Source organism: Styela clava, chromosome 15 (genome assembly GCF_964204865.1).
Source record: "Styela clava chromosome 15, kaStyClav1.hap1.2, whole genome shotgun sequence".
Classification (NCBI taxonomy): domain Eukaryota; kingdom Metazoa; phylum Chordata; class Ascidiacea; order Stolidobranchia; family Styelidae; genus Styela; species Styela clava.
Genome location: NC_135264.1, coordinates 4,333,901 through 4,358,639, shown reverse-complemented (window position 1 = coordinate 4,358,639; position 24,739 = coordinate 4,333,901). Strand labels below are relative to the sequence as shown.

Here is a 24,739-nt window from a genome sequence, read left to right as displayed (position 1 = left end):
AAATTAAGATAATGAAACTATGCCATTTTTGTAACAACATGTTCATAGCCAAATGCCAGTTTTATTGAAGTATTGTTTCATTAGAATGTCAGAACAAAACTATACATAGAAATCGTAAGTCATGTAAATATGTTGAATATTCGAAAGTGAAGAAGTTTTAAAATCATTATCGTGGCCAAAAATGGTTTTTGCTGTTTACACTATTTAGAGTAAATCGAACATATTCAGCATATAGGGTCTGTTAAATATGATATTGCAATTTACAAACGACGTCATAGGTTACGGATTACATTTATTTTAATATCTCAATAAAGTTATCACTCACAAATTTGTGTCGAATGGGCGATCAATTTTGAGATAGAGTAGCTATGGACGTTTTACAAAATAGGAATTTATCAATTATGATACAATAGTTAAACAACAAATCAAAATAATGACGATAAACGAAATTTTACGATATCACGATCAAAGTCAAAATCAAATAGACTGCATTTGAGGTATTGAGTGGATATACCTCAGCTTGTCGGTTTCAGTTCCATATGAAAAAACTTTAACTGACAACTTAACAGCAAGTTGTACATACTTTGATCTTTGGTGGGCCGTAACTCCTACATGAGCATTTGCCGCAGTCAAATTGTGGACCGCAATGTCTTTTCGTAGGCCATTCGGCAAACCCCATATACTCGGATGTTTGCATCGGAACATTCCTTGTAAGGCGTTGTGAAATCCTTCTACAGCGTTCGTTGTTCTTGGGGCCGAAGGCATCATTTCAATCTCTTTGGCATAGTTCCACAATCGAGGGGGAAATCTTGCTTCTCTTGGACGTGAACCCACTTGAGGTCCACGAATGTAGGTAGATTCGAAATATTGCAAAAGTTGATTGCATTCGGGCAAATCTTCGAAGGTGTCGCAAGGCAAGGTGAAGACTTCGGCAACCTCGTTAATGGGAACAAAAGCCAGAGCTGCCAAACTTCTAATTTTCAGATTGAAAAAGGGTAAACATTCAAACTTCTCTTTTAATCCGATAGAGCCAACTTTTCGAATTATAGCTTGTGACAGGTGAAAATAACATCCTTTAATATCGGCCAGAGGAAATTGTGCATGGAATGTATTGATAGCTGCTATTTCAAAATCAACAATGATTTTGGTGGGGTCAGCATTTGGGAAAATGATTTTCAACACTTCCAACATCTGAACGTATGTTTCTTGTCGCTTGTCTCGTAATAGGAAATATACGCATGGTGGATAGGATGCGCCCACTTTACAGTGAATTGTATACAACTGGAAGAAAATATCGGGCACCACATCAAATGTACCGTCGCCAAGATATGTGTCACTATCTAGATGTGCAAGTAGTGATCGATCTCCATTGGCCATTATCCGATGACGATCCTCCGGGCCAGTGTCATGCAAAATGATATCTAAATATTCGCTCGGAATATCAAAGCTTGCACTTGTAGGATTCGTACGTGAACAATTTATTCGTACGTGAACAATTTTTCTGTCGCCTTACTCTGCGTATATTGGCCTCCAGAGTCGACTTGCCTGGCAAGCGCATTAGTACATCTGTTGATCTATTATTCAATACTTCACCTAAAATATATCTTGTCGATGTATTTGATGGTGTTGATCCTGCTTCTTTTAATGTTGCACAGATGATCCCAACTTCAGTCTTAATGCTGTCGCCAGAATGACTGTGATATCCTAGTTCTTTTATTACATTTTCACCGATCGTAACAACAGTCGATTTACATCGAAATTTCCTAAACTGACGGCAGCGCCAATGAGTAGCATCTGAAACCCGATCATTTCGCTTACAATATTCGTGGGTTTGGTAAATCAGTAAGTCGTTTCCTCTTGTGGTCTTGGAAAATGTAGGCACCATGTTTCCAACTTGTTTTCGCAAAGGGACTTGTCATCTTCGCAGCTGCAACGTCCTGAAGAAACAGTTTGGAATTGTCTGCGAGGGAAAAAGGGCATTGATGCGAGGAAAAACTTTGCGCGGGATCGAACTATCTGCGAGGGAAAAAGGGCATTGATGCGAGGAAAAACTTTGCGCGGGATCGAACTAACACATCAATTAAAATCCTTGCTCGCGCTCTTCAAGAGTCGTCGACCGTTCAAAGCACAAATCATACTCCCCAATTTTGGCTCGCATTCGACAGCGGAACATTTTGTCCATTGAGTCTTATGATATCGACAATTGCGATGACAATGACAGACGGAGTATAATATAATTTAAATATATAGAAAATAGTTGTAATAAAGCCTTCGAGTATATAATTGAGAATTCCATGGTAATATTGATTGTTTTCGCAACGTATGCATTTGGAGAAAGAATCCTAAGTGTACCTTCCAATCCTATATACTATAGTATATACATAGCATGGAAGGATAAGGGTGTATATGTAAAGACGCTAATATCCGTAAATGCAAATGCCCATGGGTGTAGATGTTCATGGGTGCAAATGTCTGTGCGTACAATTGTACGCGGGTGTAAAAGTACGCGGGTGTAAATGTATGTGGGTTCAAATGTCCGCGGGTGCAAATGTACATGGGTTCAAATGTCCGCGGGTGCAAATGTTCGTGGGTTCAAATGTACATGGGTTCAAATGTCCGCGGGTGCAAATGTACATGGGTTCAAATGTACGCGGGTGCAAACGTACATGGGTTCAAATGTCCGCGGATGCAAATGTACATGGGTTCAAATGTACGCGGGTGCAAACGTACACGGGTTCAAATGTCCGCGGGTTCAATCTATATGCGGGTGCTAAAATCCACGGGTGGAAATGTATGGGTTCAAATGTCCGTAGGTGCAAATGTCCATAGGTGCAATAGTATACAGGTGCAATTGTCCTGGGTTCAAATTACGGGTTCAGATGTACGGGTTCAAATGTACGTAGGTTCAAATGTGCTGTCACCGGAATAAAATATCCAAAAACTACGATTTATTTAGTACATTTAAAATTGACTAAATATGCATTGCATTTTTTATCTTATATTTCATAATACCCAGAGTAAAAGTTGCATGTGGCCCCGACGATAGTTTCAGAATGCCTTAAAACAGGGCTGTGCAAACTGTGGCTCGATAAGAAAATTTGTATGGCTCGCGGAGAAGCGCCAACTTTTAATGGTGTTCCCACGAAACGAGTTTTCAGATCATTTAATTTGGTGCGTGCGAGCAATCTCTCTCTCTTTTACCAGGTCTATACTAATAACTGAGTGCCGCTGTCATATTACTAAAACAAGGTAGCAAAATCCTGCTACGAAATGCACAATGTTATAAAAACGCGTGTCTCACTGAATTCAATTAAAATTAAAAGCATGTAAGCACACATACATGAAATTCAAAATTTTATATTTATTTTTTCATCGCATCATCGTCTTCTCACTGAATCTCGCTAGCAACACGTTGTATAAACCCGCGGGAAACAAACGTGTCAGATAATTTTTTGCCGCGTCTCACATGGCTGCAATGTTTTAAGCAAAACGTTAAAAAATTAAACAAATATCACCGCACGCGTTTTGAAGGTTTCCGATCTTTCGTATGTAGAAAATATTATGTTAGCCGAAGCAATATCACTAGAAGAATTTTCGTAAGTTGATATTTTGTACCCAGAGCCTTTCATAGGTCGAGTTTCTACACTCTAAATGAAAAAAGTGGTAATTCCCAACGAAATATTTGGTTCCCAAGGTTTTCTACTCCTTCCACCCTTTGGGTAGGTGTTTGACATTTCCACCCTAACAACCCCACCCAAATCGGTAGGAAGATCAACCTTCTTGCAAGCCTGGAAACGTACTATAACCACCCAAAGGAAGCATGAAACCACGACAGGTTTTCAAGATTTAAACAATTTATTAAAACAGTAAATATTCGGCGAAATTGACTACTAAAGGTCGCAAATAAATACAGTCGTAATGAGAAAGTCAAGTTACGCCTTTTTTGTTATTTGAATGGGAATTCTTCATTTGGCAGGAGCAGTAGGCATGCTGTGATGAATGTCAAGCTTTTCTGCTACCTAATGGTATTTGTAGATTGAAAATCCTGTAACAAAGAGTCCATCACTGGCCACTGCCATTGCTTTTGTGTAATTAAAGCTTCCATTCGAACTGTGATCTAGTGATGATCCAGAGTTCATCATTGGATTGGACTTACAATCTAAAAATACAAAAAAAGAGATTAGATGAGTATGTCTTTTGCAGTAGAAAAACGGTCGCATGTTAACTTCGAACATATTCAATAAAAATGTTTCCAACAAGTAATTTATGATAGTAATTTATAAGTGCTGAACAACACAGACTAGCTATTTTTTCAGTTTTTCTTCTTACCAAGGTCATATTGAAATAGACGAATTTCACTAAACTAAGTTAAATCCCAATCCACTAGGGCTAGACATAAGTAATAAGTATTGATTCTAACTCTTCATGATTTTAAAGCATAGAGTGATATCATCATACATCTACATATAGGCTATATAGAGTCAAAAATTTCAACAATATGTTTGTAATGGTGACATTATTTCATTCATTCTCAACACTGTATTTTACACCCAAATACAACGCACTAGATTTAAAAACATGTACCAACCTATCAGTTGTTCACTGCTCATCTGCTATATTTCTCCCATTTGGTTTCTCTGCTATTAGCTACTTGTGAGTTCCAATACTGTGATCATCTTTATTTTCAAGAAAATTAACATCCTGAATAGAAAGTTATTTTCAACAATATATTTGTAATGGTAACATTATTTTATTCATTTTCGCACTGTAATTTACACCCAAATACAACGCACTAGATTTAAAAACATGTACCAACCTATCAGTTGTTCACTGCTCATCTGCTATATTTCTCCCATTTGGTTTCTCTGCTATTAGCTACTTGTGAGTTCCAATACTGTGATCATCTTCATTTTCAAGAAAATTAACATCCTGAATAGAAAGTTATTTTCAACAATATATTTGTAATGGTAACATTATTTTATTCATTTTCGCACTGTAATTTACACCCAAATACAACGCACTAGATTTAAAAACATGTACCATTATTAGACTTGCATATCGCAGGATGAGAACAGAAGGGGCCTAAGTCACATTTTTGGAAAATTCATCTTTTTTCAATATTTTGGGGTTTTGAGCCATGCTCTACACAGTGGATGGTCTTGAAATCCTGAATTTCTGAATAATAAAAATTTCAGCTGGACCTAGGATAGGACTATAATATTTTGTAGAAGTTAAGAACAGAATGGGCCTAAGTCCAGCTTAAATTTTTATTATTGAGAAATTCAGGATTTCAAGACCACCACCTTGTAGAATGTGGAGCATGGCTCAAAACCCCAAAATATTGAAAAAAAAAAGAGTCCTAAGTTCCAGTATGATGAGCATGAACATCAGAAATGAAATGTCCGAAACTTACATCCCTAAAAAATTATTCAGTGCAACTTAGGCCTAAGTCACCTTGTTTTACTTTGCATCCCATACAAAAAATTCAGAAGTTATTGGGAACAGAATGGGCCAAAAATCCTTTATGGGGGTAAAAAAGCTGGAAGGAATTGAAGTTAAGTGGCAAAAAATATCGATTACAAAGATATTCTCATCCACACTTGAATAACCAGAGCTCAGGTATTTACTAAGTGTGAATATTTACAAATTCGAAAATAAAAAAATTACAAATTGTTTTTCGCATTTTACTCAAAACTCGAAATTTTGACTTAGGCCTGTTCTGTTCTCGTCCGGCGATATTCTTATTGCATAAAATAACAAGACTCACCTATGAGTTGTTCACTGCAGCACTGCTCATCTGCTATATTTCTCTCATTTAGTTCCTACAGTGATCATCTTCATTTTCAAGAAAATCAACATCCTGAATAGAAAGTTATGTGCTCAGTAGGCTACTAACAAAATGTATGATAGCTGTTAAAATTGTGTAATTCCAAGTTAAGCACAAAAGAAAAATAAATTGTTTCCGCTCGACTCACCAAACATGTAATAAACAGATAAATAAGCCCAATACAGCAATAGCCTGTACAGAATCCTTTTGGCGAGTATGGCAAATCAAGATTAGTTGAGATAGCTCCCGTTACTGGTACGAAGTTCAGAAGTTAGACTCGCAATATAAGTTACTGATAACGATATATTTCTGTATTTATATAGTCCTATCTGGTCTCCTGAAGTATGCGCCGCAAGTACTTCTAGTTGGCCTGGCTCAACAATATTTACATATGTAATTTCTAACCCCCACATGCAGACATGACTACGTCATCCAAAAATCACATCACTGAGAAGTCGCAATGACGTAATACGGCCCTCAAAAGTATACGGATGGTTGCACAGACAATCATCCGAAGTTGAGCAAGCTAGCCTATTTCTTGTCGTCGAAACGATATCGATACAGCGATAAAAGAGAGATCGCTGCACAGATGCCATTTCGGATGATCGTAACTATACTTTAGAAAGCTCTATGACGCGATGGTGATGCAGTGATGTAATTTCCGGATGACGTAGTCATGTGGGGGTTAGAAATTAGATATGCAAAAATTGTCGAGACAGGCCAACTACAGAACTATAAGTAGGTACATGCGGCGCGTACTTCAGGACACCCATATTATCTAGGCCTAGTACTGGTCACTTAACGTTAGCGAACAAAGCTTGACAAGATCTGAAGTTTGGCAAATCAAAAGTAGGCTACCGGTACCGGTATCTAGGCTAGTTGAGATAGAATACCGTAGCTCACGTTACTTGTACGAAGTTCAGAATTTACGACTCACGATATAAGTTACTGATAACGTTAAATTTCTGTATTTACCGTTATAGGCTATAGCCTAGTCTTATCTAGTACCTGTACCGATCACTTGACATACTGACATAGTATGTATGTATGTATGTTTATTCGTCTCGTAAAAGCAATATAAAAGAGTACCGGTAAGTAATTATAAATACTGAAGACGGGAGCAAACAAAGCTTTGGTTTGCTTGACTGGCAACGTTAGCTGAACGCAATCTGAATCCACATGAACACTGTAGGGTAATAGTAGTAGTGGATTGACTGATCGATTGTTTAATTATGGCTAGATTAAGGTACCGCACCGGTACTATAATTTCGCGTTTGTTTATCAGGATAGATAGATAGATAGATAGTTTATTTCGAAAACTCCATAACAAACCTAAATTTAAAATGGAGAATTCTGGAGGGCAAGCAAAACCTACAAAAAAGTTTAAAACATGAAGTATCTCATGTGCCTGCCCACCAGCACGCACACAAAAACACAAGCCCAATTAAATGAGGCTTGGGCCAAACTTAAAAACAAAATACACGATAGCAATAAACTTTCGGGCTGTTGTACTCTCTTTCAACAATTACGTTGATAATGACCAATACCTACAACCTCATGCAAAGATAATGTGGGGAGTGGAATGTAATAAATTTGCGACGATAGTCATACTCATGAAGCCATGAAAGCTTTAAGAACAACCAAGCCATGAAAAACTACACTGATTGCTAGATTGGGCATTGCGGAAAAGGTGATAAGTGGTTCAATATACAAACAAACGCAAAACCATGGCGGCAAATTCGGTGTGCGGACACTCATAAAAGCAATTATTAGGAAAAACACTAATCACACGTGAGCAGGTCTGTAGCCTAATTGATACATTGACGTGGCCAACATTGTTAAAACAGTACCGGTATACACACGGAGAGAACAAATCAAAAATATGCCACTAAATGAATGTTTAAAAATGTTACACTGTAAGTTACACTGCAAACTATTTACACATATATAGTTGAATATTCAGTATTCAAGCCGAATTTCTAGAAATAGCAGTATATCATACTCTTTGTCACAAAATAAAATATCTGAATCAATCCCTGTTGTATTCATCTTTCGATTCTGTTATGATGACCGTATGTTGCCTTTATGCTGCCATGTAATTTCATATTTCGGCCTTTACTTGTTGATATTCCTTAAGTGCTGGTTCAATGTTGTCAATCTAATCTTTCTGCGCCGTTCAAAAATGCGACCGCACCCGACCCGACCTAGCCAACTTAATAATTCGAAATCTTACCTGTACCAGCAAGCTTAAACCTCCAGACCTCTCCACACGATGTAAGTTTTCCACATATTGTAGCTTGAGACAAGTTCAACACAAACTGTGCCCACCCACTTATTCTATCTATTGAAAATTGGAGTTGTTTACCGCAGACAGTCTGTTATGCACAGAGTTTCATCGAAGCCTCGGCAGAGTGATAAGTCAAGTCACCGCGCATAAAAATATTCGAAACGATTTCAGCCAATAGCGTTCAGCCTTCTCACATCGTCATAGTCACCTCGATATCACGTGACATGACGCGTTCATGCATTTCCACCAAGTTTAGTGGAGAAAATGTTTGGTAACACACCCTGTGAATGCATTAGCACGGTGTATATAAAATTATGCAACGAAATAAGACGGAAAATTCATCACTACACCCAAATGGAGGGGGTGGAAATGGCAAATATCCTCTTTTTCTGTTAAGAGTGTAGGTGCGGCCCGCGGCTTTATCCAGTAACTTGTATCTGGCCTCCTGTCAATGAAGGTTGCACACCCCTGCCCTAAAAGATATATCGCAGGCATAGTGAGAGAGAATAAATAACGGCGTGAAGGTGCTCGGAGTCCAACATTACGGATCACACTGAATTAGATCGACAAATATAACAAAATGCAATCGCACGCCATTCAGACATTTCCACAAATTCAAAATTTAATCAGAAACCACCCCCTGGTCGCATATTCCACTTTGGATTTAATATACGATGTCACCTACATGTTCGCACTTATGGCCAGATATAAATTTGTTCGAATACATCATATAATTTCTATTTCAACAGTGTATATGAATACAGCCGTATAAACATATTTACCATTGAATTTCCCGGTATAATGACCCATTTTACGAGATTTCAGGATTTAATTTCACGCGGCTCCGCCATAAGAAGAGCATTGTTTAAGCGCCCCAGAATATGATATTACAGAAGGACATTCAAACGTGGCACGTCTGTGGCGACAACAATGAGTTTTCTATCCATTGTCAAGTCATCAATGGTCGAACTCTCGACAATGGGATAAACATTGGACTACCAGTGGCGAAAAGCAGTAAAAAGAATAATACTTGATGCGTGACAATTTATTCATCAAAATGAGTTTTATAGCAAACCCATTGTAAAGTAAAGCTCAGAGTAAAATACTGCGTTGAAATTCGCATTCCAGGTATTATGGTATATAAATGTATGATATATGCTATAACGATTTATTATTTATATTTAGGTGTTTGGTCATCTGTGGAAAATAATCAACTCAAATCAATTTTTCTTCCATGATCAGAATCTTTATATAATTCAATGTGCCTTTTCGCACTGTGATGCATAGAGTTGTGTTGATACTCCCAAGCGTTGCAGTTCATTGTAGGCAGCTGCAATATTTGTAAGACTTGGAGTCTTGGTTTGAAAATAAATCCAAACGATCCATTGTCCTAAAAACATGCTGCAATGAAAATCTGTTTCATATTGTCAACAGAACGAAAATTTCTTATAACTAAACGAATGAATTTAAATAAATAAAATATCGTAGTTTTTGTGTCACGTGTCAATGAAACTTTGGCACACCCATGCAAGCAGTATTGAATATAAGAGAATGCTTCTGTTTCAAGAAAGTCATGAAAAATTTTTTGTGTTTTTTATTCAATCAAAATTATTACCACTCCCCCTCCCTGTTGGCACTTTCATACAGGTCTCCGCTTCCGGTCACCGATAAGCCAAAGAACTTGTGTAATAATGAGTTATATCGCATTTGCGATTTCTTACCTTCTGCCGAACATAGAATTCCCATACAGTAGTTCAGATAATCAGATATAAATGCAAAATCTCGTTCCAGAAGAACATTCTCGACTGTGCAGAATAAATAAAATGAACATTTTACACGCATTCACCTAGGTTAAAAAAAGATTAAGTTCCTGGCGAATGTATGAAATATATACATAACAATCTGAGAATTATCTCGAGTGTTTCTTTAACGAAAACCACGACGAGAGAGACAAAAACTCATCTAACACCAAGCATTAGTTAGTTGCTAGATTTATTGTCGCTTTCCTTTCGAACTTATGATGAAAATAACATATTGTCCAATAAATTTATGCAACGATATAGCAAATGCCTATGTTACTGTTTTTATGTTGAGTATTAGAGTTTACACAGTATCACAATGAAAAACATATATACATTAACATTATAAATAGATCAATCAACACAAACCAATGCTGTCGGCAGCGCTGTTGTACTTTCCGTGTTCGTCAAAAGTGTAAGCATTAGTCATCGAAAAATCTGGAGGATCATATAATACAAAATAAATATAGATTGCGTGCGTTTTAGTATTGGGGCTGATTTTATTGCGATGGGCGAAGAGGGGGTTTGAAGGGAACTGTTGGAAGTATTACAGTTCACCAACTAACATGTTGATCGACAGTATTTTGCCGTGATATGCGTAAATTAATGGCATATATATCTTGAAATTTATGAATATAAATGTTTGAGGTACTGTTTCAAATTATCGACTATAGCGTCTGTTTTGGGGATAAAATAAAAGCTAAAACAGATTGTAACTGGAAAGTTCAACATTTTAACTTTTGCTTACCATCTTTAACTTTGCTTTCCTGATACACCGCGGATCGTAGAAAAGTGAAATGGGCAACCCAATCGATGTGTTCGTTGCTTAAAAACAAAACATCATCGTAAAATAAAGAAATTGATTGAGATACTGGTGGTCACTAAATATTTTATGAGTCTTTCCTAATTTGCTCAATTCAGCGTTGTTGAAACTGCAGACATATTCACGTACTCCGCATTTACTTGGATTCGAATCATACTCGATGTATCGAGGATGTTCGACTAATTTTGGACGGGGTAAGAGGTTGATTGACATACCTGAAGTTGTGAATAATGATTGGATACAGTTGGTGCTGAAACTGGTAGAATTGATTATTACTGTAAATATATATCTAAATGGATTGTGTAACATGTATGGATTTGAATAATAAATTCTTAGTCGAAATCTCTAGTCTAAAAAGTGATATATTTGGAGCAGTTTAGATTTGATATTGTGATGGACATATTTTATATTTTGTAAAGGCCCCACAAAATTTACGAACTGTTGACTAACGCATAATCTGGTTCTTCGAACTAATATATTTTTGCTACCGCTGTACATGCTGATTTCTCCTTACGTTAACAAATTTTGATACAAATGTGACAATACTTCACTTGTTCTGTTAAGAGTAGTCTTAGAAATGCATTTGTAGGTAATTATAGTAAATTAATTTCAATTTCGCGGAGTGACATATACAATACCTTTTTTTGAAAGTTCTAAAGTCAGTCTGAAAACCAGTGGAAGTTTCTGTAAAATTTCCTGCTCGTTCGCATTTTATATTAGCCGCTACAGCATCATTCGTTTGCAGTCCTGTGTACCATGTAGTACCGTGCAGCTAAGTCATTGAAATATGCGTATTAGTAAAAACCGTGTTTAGCGGACCCAGGACAAGCGAAATATTAAACACATTTTATGATAACGATGATTCGTCAGAAAGATATATATCAAAATAACTACACGGGACATGTAGCAGTATAAAATTGAAAAGCTCCGATGCCTGGTATTTAAAATATGAAAACAATGTTTTTACCAACCTACCTTGTAAGCATCGAAATCCCTTGCTAGCTCAGGAAAAAAGCATTTCTGTTCAAATGCAATAGCAGCCGAAAGCAATAATGTTGCTAAAATTATCTTCGTAAAAAACATTGTATCTGAATTATTAAACTGAAATGTCTAAACATAGTGCAAGTCGGTTAGTTTTTGAGAATTAGAACATTACAACTTCCGGCTCTTTTCTGGGAGCGCATGGAGCTAAATATTTATAAACATTGTTCGCCCTTGATTAGAAGGAACCTGAAGTACGAATTATTTATAGTTGTTTTAGTGGATTATCACGCCATAAACTAATACGATCGCAACAATTTAAAATAGAGATAAACTGCACATTCCTCCGCCGCTATTTTGAAGTAGAAATCTTTTTACTCATCTCGCATGATTTTCCTCTGTCTGAAATACAGTGAAAATTATTCATGTTCGCTAAACGCGGTCCATGTGTGTGAAAGCAGCTCACGAAATTGCAGCACATAAAGTTTACCTCTTTGGAAGTACAGGAAGTTACGTAACAAAATGCATACAGTACGTAACATAAAGTGAGGATATAGAAGGGTAAAATAAATTAATTGATTCATGTACACAGCATTTAAAATTAGAAACGATAAAACATTTGTAATAAATACAATATTTAAATTATATATACCATTAATATTAATTACTTCTACTATTAATTACACAATTCTGTTGATTTTAGGGTAAGTTTTACATGACCTATATATGAATTATTTCTTTTCCAGGGCATGTTGTCAACTTGTTTTAAAATAGTTGTAACTTATTAAACTACCATTACTAAAATCCAATATCTTTCTAAATTTAAAATAAGATGCTTTCTACTGAATTATTTTCTTGCATAAGATTTATGGTCTTAGCTTTCTTTGATGTGCGCTGGATAGAATATTCTCTCAACAAGGAAGTGACGAAAATATGCTGAACTGAAATTCTGAATATTTATATCTTCATTCACTAATGCAGTGATTCCCAAACTGTGAGTGGGGTCGCGTGAAGATTTTCCGGGGTCGGCTAATTTCTGTCAAACATGCGAGAATAGGATTTGGGCGCATGTTCAATGAACGCCTCTGGTTGGCGTGGTACAAACATTTTTCATATGTCATTCCTGGCCCCCACCTGACTACGCTATTCAAAAATTACGTCACTATGACGTCACAATCACGACATAGAGCTTGCCAATGCAAATTTACGATCGCGCGAAATGGCATCTCCGCCGACGACAACGATCTCTCGCCAGCGATCTATTTCATGTCGTAATTGTTACGACGACAAAACGAGAGATATAGATAGCTTTCTTGATTTCGGGTGATTGTCTGCGCGTTTTAGTTAGACGAAATCCGTATACTTTGACGGGCCTTGTTTCGTCACTGTGACTTTGTAATGACGTAATTTTTGGATGACGTAGTCGGGTGGGGATTAAAAATGACATATGCGAAAATGGTTATGCCACGCCAACTAAAAGCACTTGACGGCGCTTGGTTAACTAGCCCCAGGATTTGAAACTTGGAAAATGAAATTTGTGCTGGTCGCCAGGTATCGTACCAAAAAAGTGCCTAACTTCAAACAAAATGGGATTATTTTCAGCAATAAACCGGCCATTTATTGTCCAAGCGGTGTCAAAATTGTACTTAACCTTTTCAGATGGTCGGCAGGTATAGTTATTAGTAGACTGATTACGAGCGTCAATAATATTTCCCTTTTTTGATCATGTTTCATCTGAATGAGTAAAGGAACTTAGCCCTTTTCATTCAGGAGTAAATACAGGCTAAACAAGGACCCCACCCGCTGGTACGCGAACCGAATTTTTTACCAGGCTGCGAGAAATTATGTTGGTTTGTTATTTTGTTCCAGTGTTGCCGATTGGTTATTGAATAAACAAAGCAAAATCGATTTTTTAGGCGATTAGCCCATAATTAGGTGTTTGACATGTCATTGATTGCCAGACGGATTGTCTTGGGCGAGAAATCACCTTTGCCTCATTGCAATATTACGTATTCAGACGTTTCAGTTTCGAGCAGTCAAACACAAAACCACAACAAGTTCTAGCATAGTGAAAGGCGCTTAAATGATGTGATTCCGTACACGTTTTTTTCTTTTTTTACTTTCGTGCTATGTTTTACTTTCGAATCAATAATGGAGCAATCTGTAACATGTTAGCATTGAACTAAAAATAAAGGAGTCGCTGTTGGAGTATACTAAATGAGAGTTTAAATTTATGTATATTTACAAGAAATCTTACTATTTCGGAAGTATCGTACGCTTCCTTACAATCTACAACATTTTATCAAGTCCGTCTATGTTTCGCCAAAGAACCGTTATAGTTCTAATCTAAAAGATTTTTACACTGTGGTTTTCATACGATGCCATGTGTTACCAAATCTTCTGACGTTTATCCTGAGACACTCATTAATATATTTTTGGGACAATGTGTATCATGTATCGGTCAAGCTTTGAGAATTAGAACATTACAAATTTCGGGTATTTTTTGGAAGCGCACAAGCACCAAAAACCTAAAATATATACATATCGGATATATCTGATAGATTGCAGTATCGTAATAGTAGGACAAATAATTTATGTCATTTAGTAGAATGAAGCTTCCCAAAGTTTTTGTTCTTGCGGCACTAAATTATGAGGGAAAAACTCAAAGGGCACATGAAAAAAAAAATTCTTCTGAAGTAAACACAATTTTATAATTGTTAATGTGTATTTTGTGCTATTTTCTAAACTTGTAAGCAAGGATGAAGGCAATTACAGAAAAACAACATAACATTTACGCATATTTAGGTAATGAGAGATGGGCGGCTGCTGCTTCGAACACAACTTTTCAAAGCGCGGTGTTATACTTAATACGTACACGAACATTTCTCGCTCTATGTACGAATGTGGCCGGTATTTTGTTTTGTTTGACGCCACTGCCGAAAATCCAGCCTCGCAGAGATAAGAGGTCAAACGGGTGTTTGCCCAAAATTCAATTAATTGCTTGGCAACATACATACAGTTAAAACTCTGCAACAAATGACGCATTTCGGGTGATGACATCCACCTTTCCTCATGCACATAAATCCAAACTCTAAATGATTTTCACCATGATTCCTCCACATTATTTCGAAGTAGAACTCTACTTGCTATCTATCTGGCTGATTTTCTTTAAAAAACTAAAAAAATCAATCAAGTTCGCCAAAGGTGTAGCCAGGGCATTTTTTAAATCCAATTTTGCGGCATTTGCAGTGAGACATGAATTCTTACGACTTTTCCAACACCATCTTATTCTATTCTTGAACAATTTAGTCAAAATTGACTTTTCTGGCTTGCTATCAGTAATGCTATAACCAAATGAAGCAACCGAGATAGATGAAACTGTGCGCTTGTATAACATGTATAACTTCGACGGCCAAGTAAGCCTCAAGAGAGATTCTTTAAAATATTGTTAAATGCTATTATTTAGCCTTGTTCGGAGCGAAACGCACGAGTAATCGTCGTATCACGCCATTACAAAAAAAATAATTGTCTACCCCCGGGGTTATTGCTGTTCGCTAAACTCGGATCAGCAAGTAAAGAAACTGCGGCGTAAAAGGAATTCATTGATTGATGTACTTAGCATTTAAAATAGGAAATAATGAGACATTTTTTAATAAATACAATATGTGAATTATTCAATCAATATCAGTTATTTAACACAATTCTCTTATATTAGGGTCAACCTGTTTGGGAACCAGCTCTGGGAGAAATGCTGTGTATATTCTATTTCTCTGGAGAGCATAACATCCAATTGCAGCAATTCAACTGGGTTAATACTCGGCACGCTGTCTATCTATTCTAAAATATTCAATATATATACAGATATTCTAAATAGAATATTCTAAATAAAACTCGAACTAGCATTGATAAAATTAGATTTATATCCTATCGTTAAAGATTAGCTGCCTTTGTACATAAACCAGAATTTCTTTCTTGCGTTAGGTTCATGGTTTTAGCTTTCTTTGGATTGATCACATCCGGAACTCAGAGCGTGACTTGATATCGTCTTGCAATGATGCTTGCATGCCGAATCTATACATTTTGCCATCTGTGAAAGTCGACTCATGATGATTTGGAAAATTGCGTATTACACAAATATTCTATTGAACCATAATGATTTGCAGTGTCTACGAAAAATTGATTCTATCCTCGGAAAAATATAATCTTCGAATAAAATTTTCGCAATGTCGAGTACTTCGAAATTTGTTACAGTGATGTTGATATATCGCTAGTTTCTTCAATGCATTGCAAAACGATCATGAAAAGATAATTATACTAACATACTACAGCAAGGTCACTATACCCCATAATGACTGTGGCTCAAAATCTAGAATCTAGATCGTAAGAACTATCCATTATACAAAGTGGTTTGGCTATTATCCTCAATAGACATGAAGTCTATTTTGGTAAAAATCGAACGTAAATATTTGAAAAGTGTGATAGAAGAATCTGAACGATCAAATTTCTCGCTGTTCATTTCACTGAATATATTCGTCCGTTTGCCCAAATGAAGGCGACAGAATTATATGAAATATATTTTCTCCATGAAAGATGATATCCACAATGTCATTGCTAATCATTCACTTTTGTAACGCTACACTATTACACTTGTGTAGAATTTCTGATATTTTTTTTTGTAGTTTTTCACTGAATGTGTAATTTTATCGCGAAACAACAACTAATATCACAGTCGATGTCGCACAACATTTTTAGTGTACATCCTAGTTTGTAGCTCTGATTAGTCGAACTCTCTACACTGGGATGAACATTGGACTACTAGTGGCGAAAAGCAGTAAAAAGAAATATACATGATGCGTGACAATTTATTCGTTAAATTAAATTTTATAGCAAACCCATTGCAGAGCAAAGCAAAGAGTAAAATTTTGCGTTGAAATTCGCATTGCACGTATTGTGCTATATAAATGTATGATATAAGTTTATTGTTATGAATGTTATAATATTTCTTGTTTAACATACTCTGCTATAACGATTTATTAATTATATTCAGGTCAGCTGTCGAAAATAATCAACTCAAATCAATTTTTCTTCCATGATCAGAATCTTTATATAATTCAATGTGCCTTATCGCACTGTGATGCATGAAGTTGTGTTGATACTCCCAAGCGTTGCAGTTCATTGTAGGCAGCTGCAATATTTGTAAGATTTGGAGTCTTGGTTGGAAAGTAAACCCAAACGATCCATTGTCCTAAAAATATGCTGCAATGAAAATCTGTTTCATAATATCAACAAAACGAAAATTCCATATATTTAAATGAAATATAAACAGGGGCAAATAGCGTAGTTTTCTCGTCACGTGTCCATAACAATTTGGCACACCGTTGCAAGCAATATTGAATTTAAGAGAGTGCGCCTGTCTATATTTTTTTTAAAAAGTAATGAAATAGTTGGTGCTTTTCTATTCAATGAAAATTAAAATTTATTTCTTATTCGGCCCTGTAGGCACTTTCATACAGGTCTCCCAATCACAGATGAGTCGTAGAACATATTCAATAATGAGTTATATCGCATTTGCGATTTCTTTACCTTCTTCCGAACATAAAATTGCCATCCAGTAGTTAAGATGATCAGATATAAATGCATAATCTCTTTCCAGAAGAACATTCTCGACTGCGCAAAATAAATAAAATGAACATTTTACACGCATTCACCCAAGATTAGGAGATTAAGTTCTGGGCGAAATAGGATATATATGCGATGTATGAAAAATATATTTAAAAAACTTATCTCGAGTTTTGAAAACCACGACGGGAATGACAAAAACTCATTTGAAACCAAGCATTAGTTAGTTGCTAAAATTATTGTCTCTCTCTTCTCGAAATTATGATGAAAATAACATATTGTCCAATAAATATATGCAACGATATAGCAAATGCGTATAATACTGTTCATATGTTTAGTATTGGAGTTTACACAATATGACAATGGGAAATATATATATACAGTATAGTTCGATTAATTAGCACAAACCAATGCTGTCGGCAGCGCTGTTGTACTTTCCGTTTTCGTCAACAGTGTAAGCATCAGTCATCGAAAAATCTGGAAGATCATATAATATAAATAAATATAGATTGCGCTTGTTTTAATTATTGGGGCTGATTTTATTGCCATGGGCAAAGAGGTGGTTTGAAAAGAACTGTTGGAAGTATTACAGTTCACCAACTAACATGTTGTTCGACAGTATCCTGCCGTGATATGCGTAAATTAATGGCATATATATAATATATATGAATATAAATGTTTGATGTATTGTTTCAAATTATCAACTATAGCGTCTGTTTTTCGGATAAAATAAAAACTAGAACAGATTGTAACTGGAAAGCCCAACATTTAAGTTTTAGCTTACCATCTTTAACTTTGCTCTCCTGATACACCCCGGATCGTAGGAAAGTGAAATGGGCAACCCAATCGATGTGTTTGTTGCTTAAAAACAAAACATCGTCGTAAAATAAAGAGATTGATTGAGATACTGGTGGTAACCTAATATTTTATGAGTCTTTCCTAATTTGCTCAATTCAGCGTTGTTGAATTTGCAGACATATTTACGTACTCCGTATCTACTTGGATTCGAACCATTCTCGATGTATCGAGGATGTTAGACTAATTTTGGACGGGGTAAGAGGCTGATTGACATATCTGGAGTTGTGAACAATGAAAAAACGAGAATATCGGTCAGAGACCGAAGACTTATCGATCGACAGTTAGGGGATCCATCAAAACAGCGCTCTTACTCTATAGTGACACCTTGTGTCCCATCACTAATTAATTTATAACTCGCTAATTATACGACATAATTCATCCAAAATCAATAGGCTTCTGATCCGAGATATGATGAATGCACATGCAAAATATGGAGCGGATTCATCCTCGCTTTCGTGAGATATCGCGTTTATCTAACCGACAAACAAACAGACAAATACGTATCAACATACTTACCGATCTTAAGATCGATAAGTAACAATTGGTTTAAAAACTGGTAGAATTGATTAAAACTGTAAATATATGTCTAAATGGATTGTGTAACATGTATGGATTTGTAAAATGTATTCTTAGTCGAAATCTCCAGTCTATAAAATGATATATTTGGAGCAGTTCAGATTTGATATTGTGATTGACATATTTTATTTTTTGTAGAGGCCGCACAAAATTTACAAACTGTTGACTAACGCATAATCTGACTCTTTGAACTTTTGAACTTGAACTTTGATTTTTTGGTATCGCTGTTTTCAAATTTCTCCAAACGACATACGTTAACAAGTTTTAATTCAAATGTGACAATACTTCACTTTTTTTGTTAGGAGAAGTCTTAGAAATGCATTTGTGGTTGATTATAGTAAATTAATTTCAATTGTCCTGTGTGACATATACGATACCTTTTTTTGAAAGTTCTTAAGTCAGTCCGAAAACCATTGGAAGTTTCTGTAAAATTTCCAGCTCGTTCGCATTTTATATCAGACGCTGCAGCATCATTCGTTTGCAGTCCTGTGTACCATGTAGTGCCGCGCAGCTAAGGTATTGAAATAAGCGTATTAGTAAAAACCGTGTTTAGCGGACCCAGGATGAGCGAAATATTAAACACATTTTATGATAACGATGATTCGTCAGAAAGATATATATCGGAATATCCGCACGGGACATGCAGCAGTATAAAATAAAAAAGCTTCGATGTCTGGTATTAAAAATTTGAAAACAATGTTTTTACTAACTTACCTTGTAAGCATCGAAATCCCCTGCGGGCTCTGGAAAAAAGCATTTTGGTTCAAATGCAATAGCAGTCGAAAGCAATATTGCTGCTAAAAATATCTTCGTAATAGACATCGTATCTGAATTATTAAACTGAAACGTCAGTCGGTTAGGTTTTGAGAATTAGAACATTACAAATTCCGGCTTTTTTCTGGGAGCGCACGTAGCTAAATATTTATAAACAATGTTCGCCCTCGCTTCGGAGGAACCCGAAGTGCGAATTATATTATGGTTGTTTTAGTGGATTATCACGCCATAAACTAAATAAGATTGCAACAATTTAAAATATAGAGAAATTGCACAGTTCTCCGTCGCTATTTTGAACGAGAAATCTTCTTGCTCATATCCGCATCTTTTTTTTCTGAAACACTGAGAAAATCATTCATGTGCGCTAAACGCAGTGCCGCATGTAACTAAACTGCAGCCCACGAAATTGCAGCACATAATGTTTACTTCTTCGTTGGTACAGGAAGTTACATAACATAAGATGCAAACACTACGTAATAAGATGTGAAGGACATATAAAAATAAAAGGAAAACATTGATTCATTGATATTTAAAATGGGAAACAAGAAAACATTTAAAATAAATACAATATGTAAATGATTCAATCAATATCAGTTATTTAACACAATTTTGTTGTTTTTAGGGTTGTCCTCGTTGGGGAACAACTGCGGTGCAAATGTGGTGCATATCTCATTTTCCTGGAGAGCCGTGGGTTTCACATGACTTATATAAATTAAAGGTTTTCCAGGGCATGTTGTCAACTTGTTTTAAAATAGTTGTAACTTATTAAATTACCATTGATAAAATTGGATATGCGCTGGGTAAAATATTCTCTCAACAAGGAAGTGTGGAAAATATGCAGATTCTGTTTATTTATATCCTCATTCACTAATGCATGCAATATTGCAAAAAAGAAAAAATTTGGCAGTGAAGAATATGTTTTGAAAACAGTTTTAAAATTTTTTGACCGATTTTAATTACTGTTTGTATGGTGGATTGATCAAAACCGGAACACGGAGCGTGACTCCGTTATATCTTCTTGCAAAGATGATTGTTGCAGTATCGATGGATTTCTTTTTCATTGCATAAATTATGTCAATGTGAGCACTTTTCTTTCTGTGAAAATTGAACCAGTCCAATTATAAATATAAACGACACCTGTATGTATTATCTAAATTTGCTATTGAAGTGAATGAAGCTTTGTAGTGTTCTACGTCAGTGTCAAAATATAATCTTTCAATAGAAGTTGTTGTAATGTCGAGATCTTGAAAATACGTTTTAGAAATAATGAAGTATGGCTAGTTTCTTTATTACAATACGTTCATGAAAAAGTAATTAGGCTTCCCGCTGCTTGTCAGCAGGGAACCTATTGTATTCCTGTGTGTTATTATTATTAATATTTATTTATTATTATTATTATTTATTATTATTATTATTTATTTTTATTTTTTTTTTTCAAATTGGTCCTACAAACTTGAAATTCACCTCAAATGTGCAGAATTTCTCAGCTAGCAATAAAATGCAAATTTTATGCATGACTGACCACGTTTTCACGCTCCAGTGAGCAAAACGCGTCTTCAGTTTTTTTGCGATTTCTCAAAATTGATACATGCTATTGGGTTGAAATTCATAACAATGATTAATATATTTTCTTCATAGAAGATAATGACCGCAAGTTCAAATTTAACCATTGCCTGTTCTAACCCTACATTATTACACTTGTATTAAATCTCTGATATTTATTACTTATCGATTTTAATCGGTAAGTATGTTGATAGGTATTTGTCTGTTAGATGCACGCGATATCTCACGAAAGCGAGATTGAATCTGCTCCAGATTTTGCATGTGCATTCATCTTATCTCGGACCAGAAGCCTATTGATTTTGGGCGAATTATGTCGTATAATTAGCGAGTTATCAATCAATTATTGATATAGTGATCTAGATTTTTGTAAAGCGAGAGAATTTTGAGACCCGCCGAGTGTGTGTGTGCGATGCGCAGTGCGCAAGTTACAAGAGCGGATAAATCGAAACTGCAGTTTCTGTTTTGAGGCATCCCCTAACTATCGATCGATAAGTCTACGGTTTCCAACCGATATTCTCGTTCCCATAGTTATTACCTAATTGTGTAATTTCGTCGTAAAGCAATAACTAATATGCCAATGCGCACAATAGTGTTGATGGACATCCGAGCTTGTAGCTCTCATTTGCCGATGAAACTTAGACTACTAGTGACGAAAAGCAGTAAGGAGAAATATGTTTGGTGTGTATGATAATTAAATACTTGAATTAAATTTATATTAAATCAATGTAAAACGAAGCTTAGAGTGAGACTCTGCGCTACAATTCGAATTGTAATTAGGTGCCGGCTCCGGATCCAGAGCCAGAGCCGGACATTTCTACGGCGGATACTGAGAATGTTAGAACACTCGTCCCTTGGATACAATTACGCCTCGCTTCAGTTTTAGCCAGCTTTGGATGAATTGCTCCGCTATAGAAGATGCCAAGTTCTGGAATATTATCAAGAGGTGCTGCAGCTGTGAAACTCGAATTCCCCAACATAGTTTCTACCCATTGGTATTCAGCAACGAGATCCTCAAATGAACTTGTGTTGATTGTTATATTTGGTGGAATCACAAGAGCAAATGTAAATCCTTGCAGTTTCGGAGTGATGGTCACTTTCGTTATGTCAAATTCATTATCTGATAGGATATCTCTGAAAATAAAATTGATGCATATTACTGGCGATGCTAGTAAATCGCAGTGAACTAAATGTTAATAATATGGCTTCGTGTTATTAAATATTTTAGTTTTATTTTAGTGTGATGTTCAGAATTAGATCGAAACAAAACTTTTCACATGAAAACGAATGCAAAACAGAAAGATTACATACGGACACTTGTATTCAACACATGCTGTTAGGCCTTTTCCGCGAGATATTCTACGTCCGTATTCCTTTCCTTTTGTAACTGTATGTGTTCCTCCTCCACTGATTGCCTCAACTGTCCATTCTTTCAAGTCGTTTTCGATGACATCGATTGGCAACACATTCATCTTGATTGATGCAAGAATTTTTGAAAATGATGGTATATGGATGAAAGAGGCAACGTTTTCAAAAAATATCATTTTCATACATCTACTTTTTGATTTAACAGTTAAGCCTACTTAATCGTTTATTACACATTTTTCTGAAAATACCTACATTCCAATCAATGATAGTCTTGTATAATATATTAGGGATTGTATGAAGAATTGGTATTTGAAAAAAAAATTATCATATTCTACTGCTTTCAATTTCACCTACTTTCACATAGCACGCCTTGAAGAAATATCTATTCGGCCACCAAGAAAATACATAATTTATCCAAAGCGAAAAAATGTTGTTTTCGTCGATGGGAATTGTATTCACTTCAATATCTTCTGGTAAAAATCTTGAAACATGTAAGAACATTACTTTTTTCGAGTTCACAAAATAGAACATAAAAACCGGAATCTTTTTATTATGCACGCTAAGATATACGCTACGACATCAATTTACCCCCAAGGAAATCCATCAGTGTAAATAAACTATACTAGATTATACTACGAAGCTACGTGTGCGTTGACCAGAACATTCACATAATATGGTGACATGATTCTGCCCGTTGCTTTATTTGATGTCCCAAAATCTAGATATATTTAGTAAACTGAGTAGGTGAAATAAGAGAAAAAGAAAATTCCAGCTGAAATGTAGCGATTGTGACATTGGTTTTTAAATCAAAGCGATTTTAAGCAACTCTCACATTCTTACTGGGATTATTGATTCCTAATTCCACTAGAAAAATATATGCGTATATTAAAAACTTGTCTTACTTGCACGAAAGACGTTTTTGTAAAAAGCGCCATTTACTAACATCTGTAACACACACACTAAGAAAGTTTTCGAAGCGCAATATCACGTTCATTTGGTAAGAAATAAAAATTCTTGGTGACGTATTGGTGCGTTTTTATAGTGTTTTAGAATTGACTTACCTGGAAAGGCGAAAATGATTATCTTCGAACGGCGCTCTGTAACAGTCATACCAGGATTGGTATATGGGTCCTTTAAAACCTTGTACGGCTCCATCTCTTGGTATTATTTGTACGGTGAAGTAATTCGGTTCGTTTCTGAATGATTGTAATATATAGAGTTGATCAATGTTAAAATGATGCACAAAAAATATCGCAATAGTCTTGCTCGCACCTAACATACATTGCTATTATTGTTAGCATTACTACATTGGCTCGTGTTCTCCAATATACTACTATCTTTTTATAAGGCAGTTGCTAATTTTGGTATCATATACCTACTGAAAGTTTAGAGTAGACTTGATGTCATCTGGTACTTTAGGCTCAACAACAATGTAATCCCTGTCTTCAGCTTTTAAACATAAAATGTTAGCATCAAGAATTGTAACAAAATCCAAAAAAGTTTTGTTTTTCTGTTATAAAAGTATCGACACAAAAGATTTCGCCTATGGCTGAACAGAAAATACCGGCATTAATCACATCAACAATTTACGTGATTAGTTGTGTGCCACTTTTCGTGTTCTAATAAAATAGAATCAAAACGCAAAACATTTCAACAGCGTCAATAGTCTTATTACTACTTGGTTTTAGTGATTCATTACCAATTAAATTGCATAAATTTGAGTAAAGCCTGGAACACTAAAGAGCGAAGATCCAGAACATGTGGTAATTAAATAAATTAAATACCATATACTTGTACGATGTCAACCCAATCCCCGTTGCACGGAACCAAAACACAAATTCCAGTGCAGTCTGTATATCCCGTCAGATAATTCGCCCAAGCTCCATTTGATGACCTCGCGTATAGTGAGATCACAGCAGTTCCATATGCCTGGGTGAACTCGAGATATTGGGCGTCACTGAATACTCGAACTTAAAACCAAATTTAATATTGTAAGTGACTAAGTGCTATCATATTGCAAACGTATTTTCTTCGAAAGCTGAAATGTTAACACTCGGAATGATTTTATAGTTGAGGAGGTATTTGTTTATTAGGTTTGGAAAAATAAATGTATACCTTTCATATAACAATATGACCGCAATAAAGCATCCAGATTTTAAATTTGACGAACGCTGCTTATGTCAACGCGTGTCATAACAGACGCATGATTACTTCTTTTTCGTCTTCTTAGTGAAGTTCCTGATGATGCCTGACGTGCAATTATATGC

At 35.7% G+C, this 24,739-nt stretch overlaps 3 protein-coding genes across 6 annotated transcripts; all 3 read right to left on the bottom strand.

Moving 5' to 3' along the window:
* Positions 1 to 9,143: 9,143 nt before the first annotated feature.
* Positions 9,144 to 11,872, bottom strand: LOC144432402 (uncharacterized). Of its 2 annotated transcripts, XM_078120499.1 has the most exons (6): positions 11,712 to 11,871; positions 11,375 to 11,508; positions 10,662 to 10,738; positions 10,283 to 10,351; positions 9,836 to 9,919; positions 9,144 to 9,504 (listed from the first exon to the last, which is right to left on the bottom strand). In XM_078120499.1, exons 1-6 carry the CDS (start codon positions 11,817 to 11,819, stop codon positions 9,371 to 9,373), a joined length of 606 nt encoding a protein of 201 aa, XP_077976625.1. In that variant the 5' UTR covers positions 11,820 to 11,871; the 3' UTR covers positions 9,144 to 9,370. The 2 variants fall into 2 exon arrangements, with proteins under 2 accessions (XP_077976625.1, XP_077976626.1); XM_078120500.1 differs by lacking the exon at positions 10,283 to 10,351 and having other exon boundaries at positions 11,712 to 11,872.
* A 4,691-nt stretch (positions 11,873 to 16,563) lies between these two features.
* Positions 16,564 to 19,910, bottom strand: LOC120334352 (uncharacterized). The gene is made up of 6 exons (XM_039401847.2): positions 19,485 to 19,910; positions 19,148 to 19,281; positions 18,121 to 18,197; positions 17,745 to 17,813; positions 17,301 to 17,384; positions 16,564 to 16,962 (listed from the first exon to the last, which is right to left on the bottom strand). The coding sequence occupies exons 1-6, from the start codon at positions 19,590 to 19,592 to the stop codon at positions 16,829 to 16,831; spliced, it is 606 nt and encodes a 201-aa protein (XP_039257781.2). The 5' UTR covers positions 19,593 to 19,910; the 3' UTR covers positions 16,564 to 16,828.
* Positions 19,911 to 21,748: 1,838 nt separating this feature from the next.
* Positions 21,749 to 24,106, bottom strand: LOC144411912 (cartilage intermediate layer protein 2-like). Of its 3 annotated transcripts, XM_078109623.1 has the most exons (5): positions 23,852 to 24,106; positions 23,534 to 23,668; positions 22,827 to 22,953; positions 22,416 to 22,576; positions 21,749 to 22,238 (listed from the first exon to the last, which is right to left on the bottom strand). In XM_078109623.1, the coding sequence occupies exons 4-5, from the start codon at positions 22,574 to 22,576 to the stop codon at positions 21,881 to 21,883; spliced, it is 519 nt and encodes a 172-aa protein (XP_077965749.1). In that variant the 5' UTR covers positions 22,827 to 22,953; positions 23,534 to 23,668; positions 23,852 to 24,106; the 3' UTR covers positions 21,749 to 21,880. The 3 variants fall into 3 exon arrangements, with proteins under 3 accessions (XP_077965749.1, XP_077965748.1, XP_077965747.1); XM_078109622.1 differs by having other exon boundaries at positions 22,416 to 22,953; XM_078109621.1 differs by lacking the exons at positions 23,534 to 23,668; positions 23,852 to 24,106 and having other exon boundaries at positions 22,827 to 23,193.
* Positions 24,107 to 24,739: the final 633 nt, after the last annotated feature.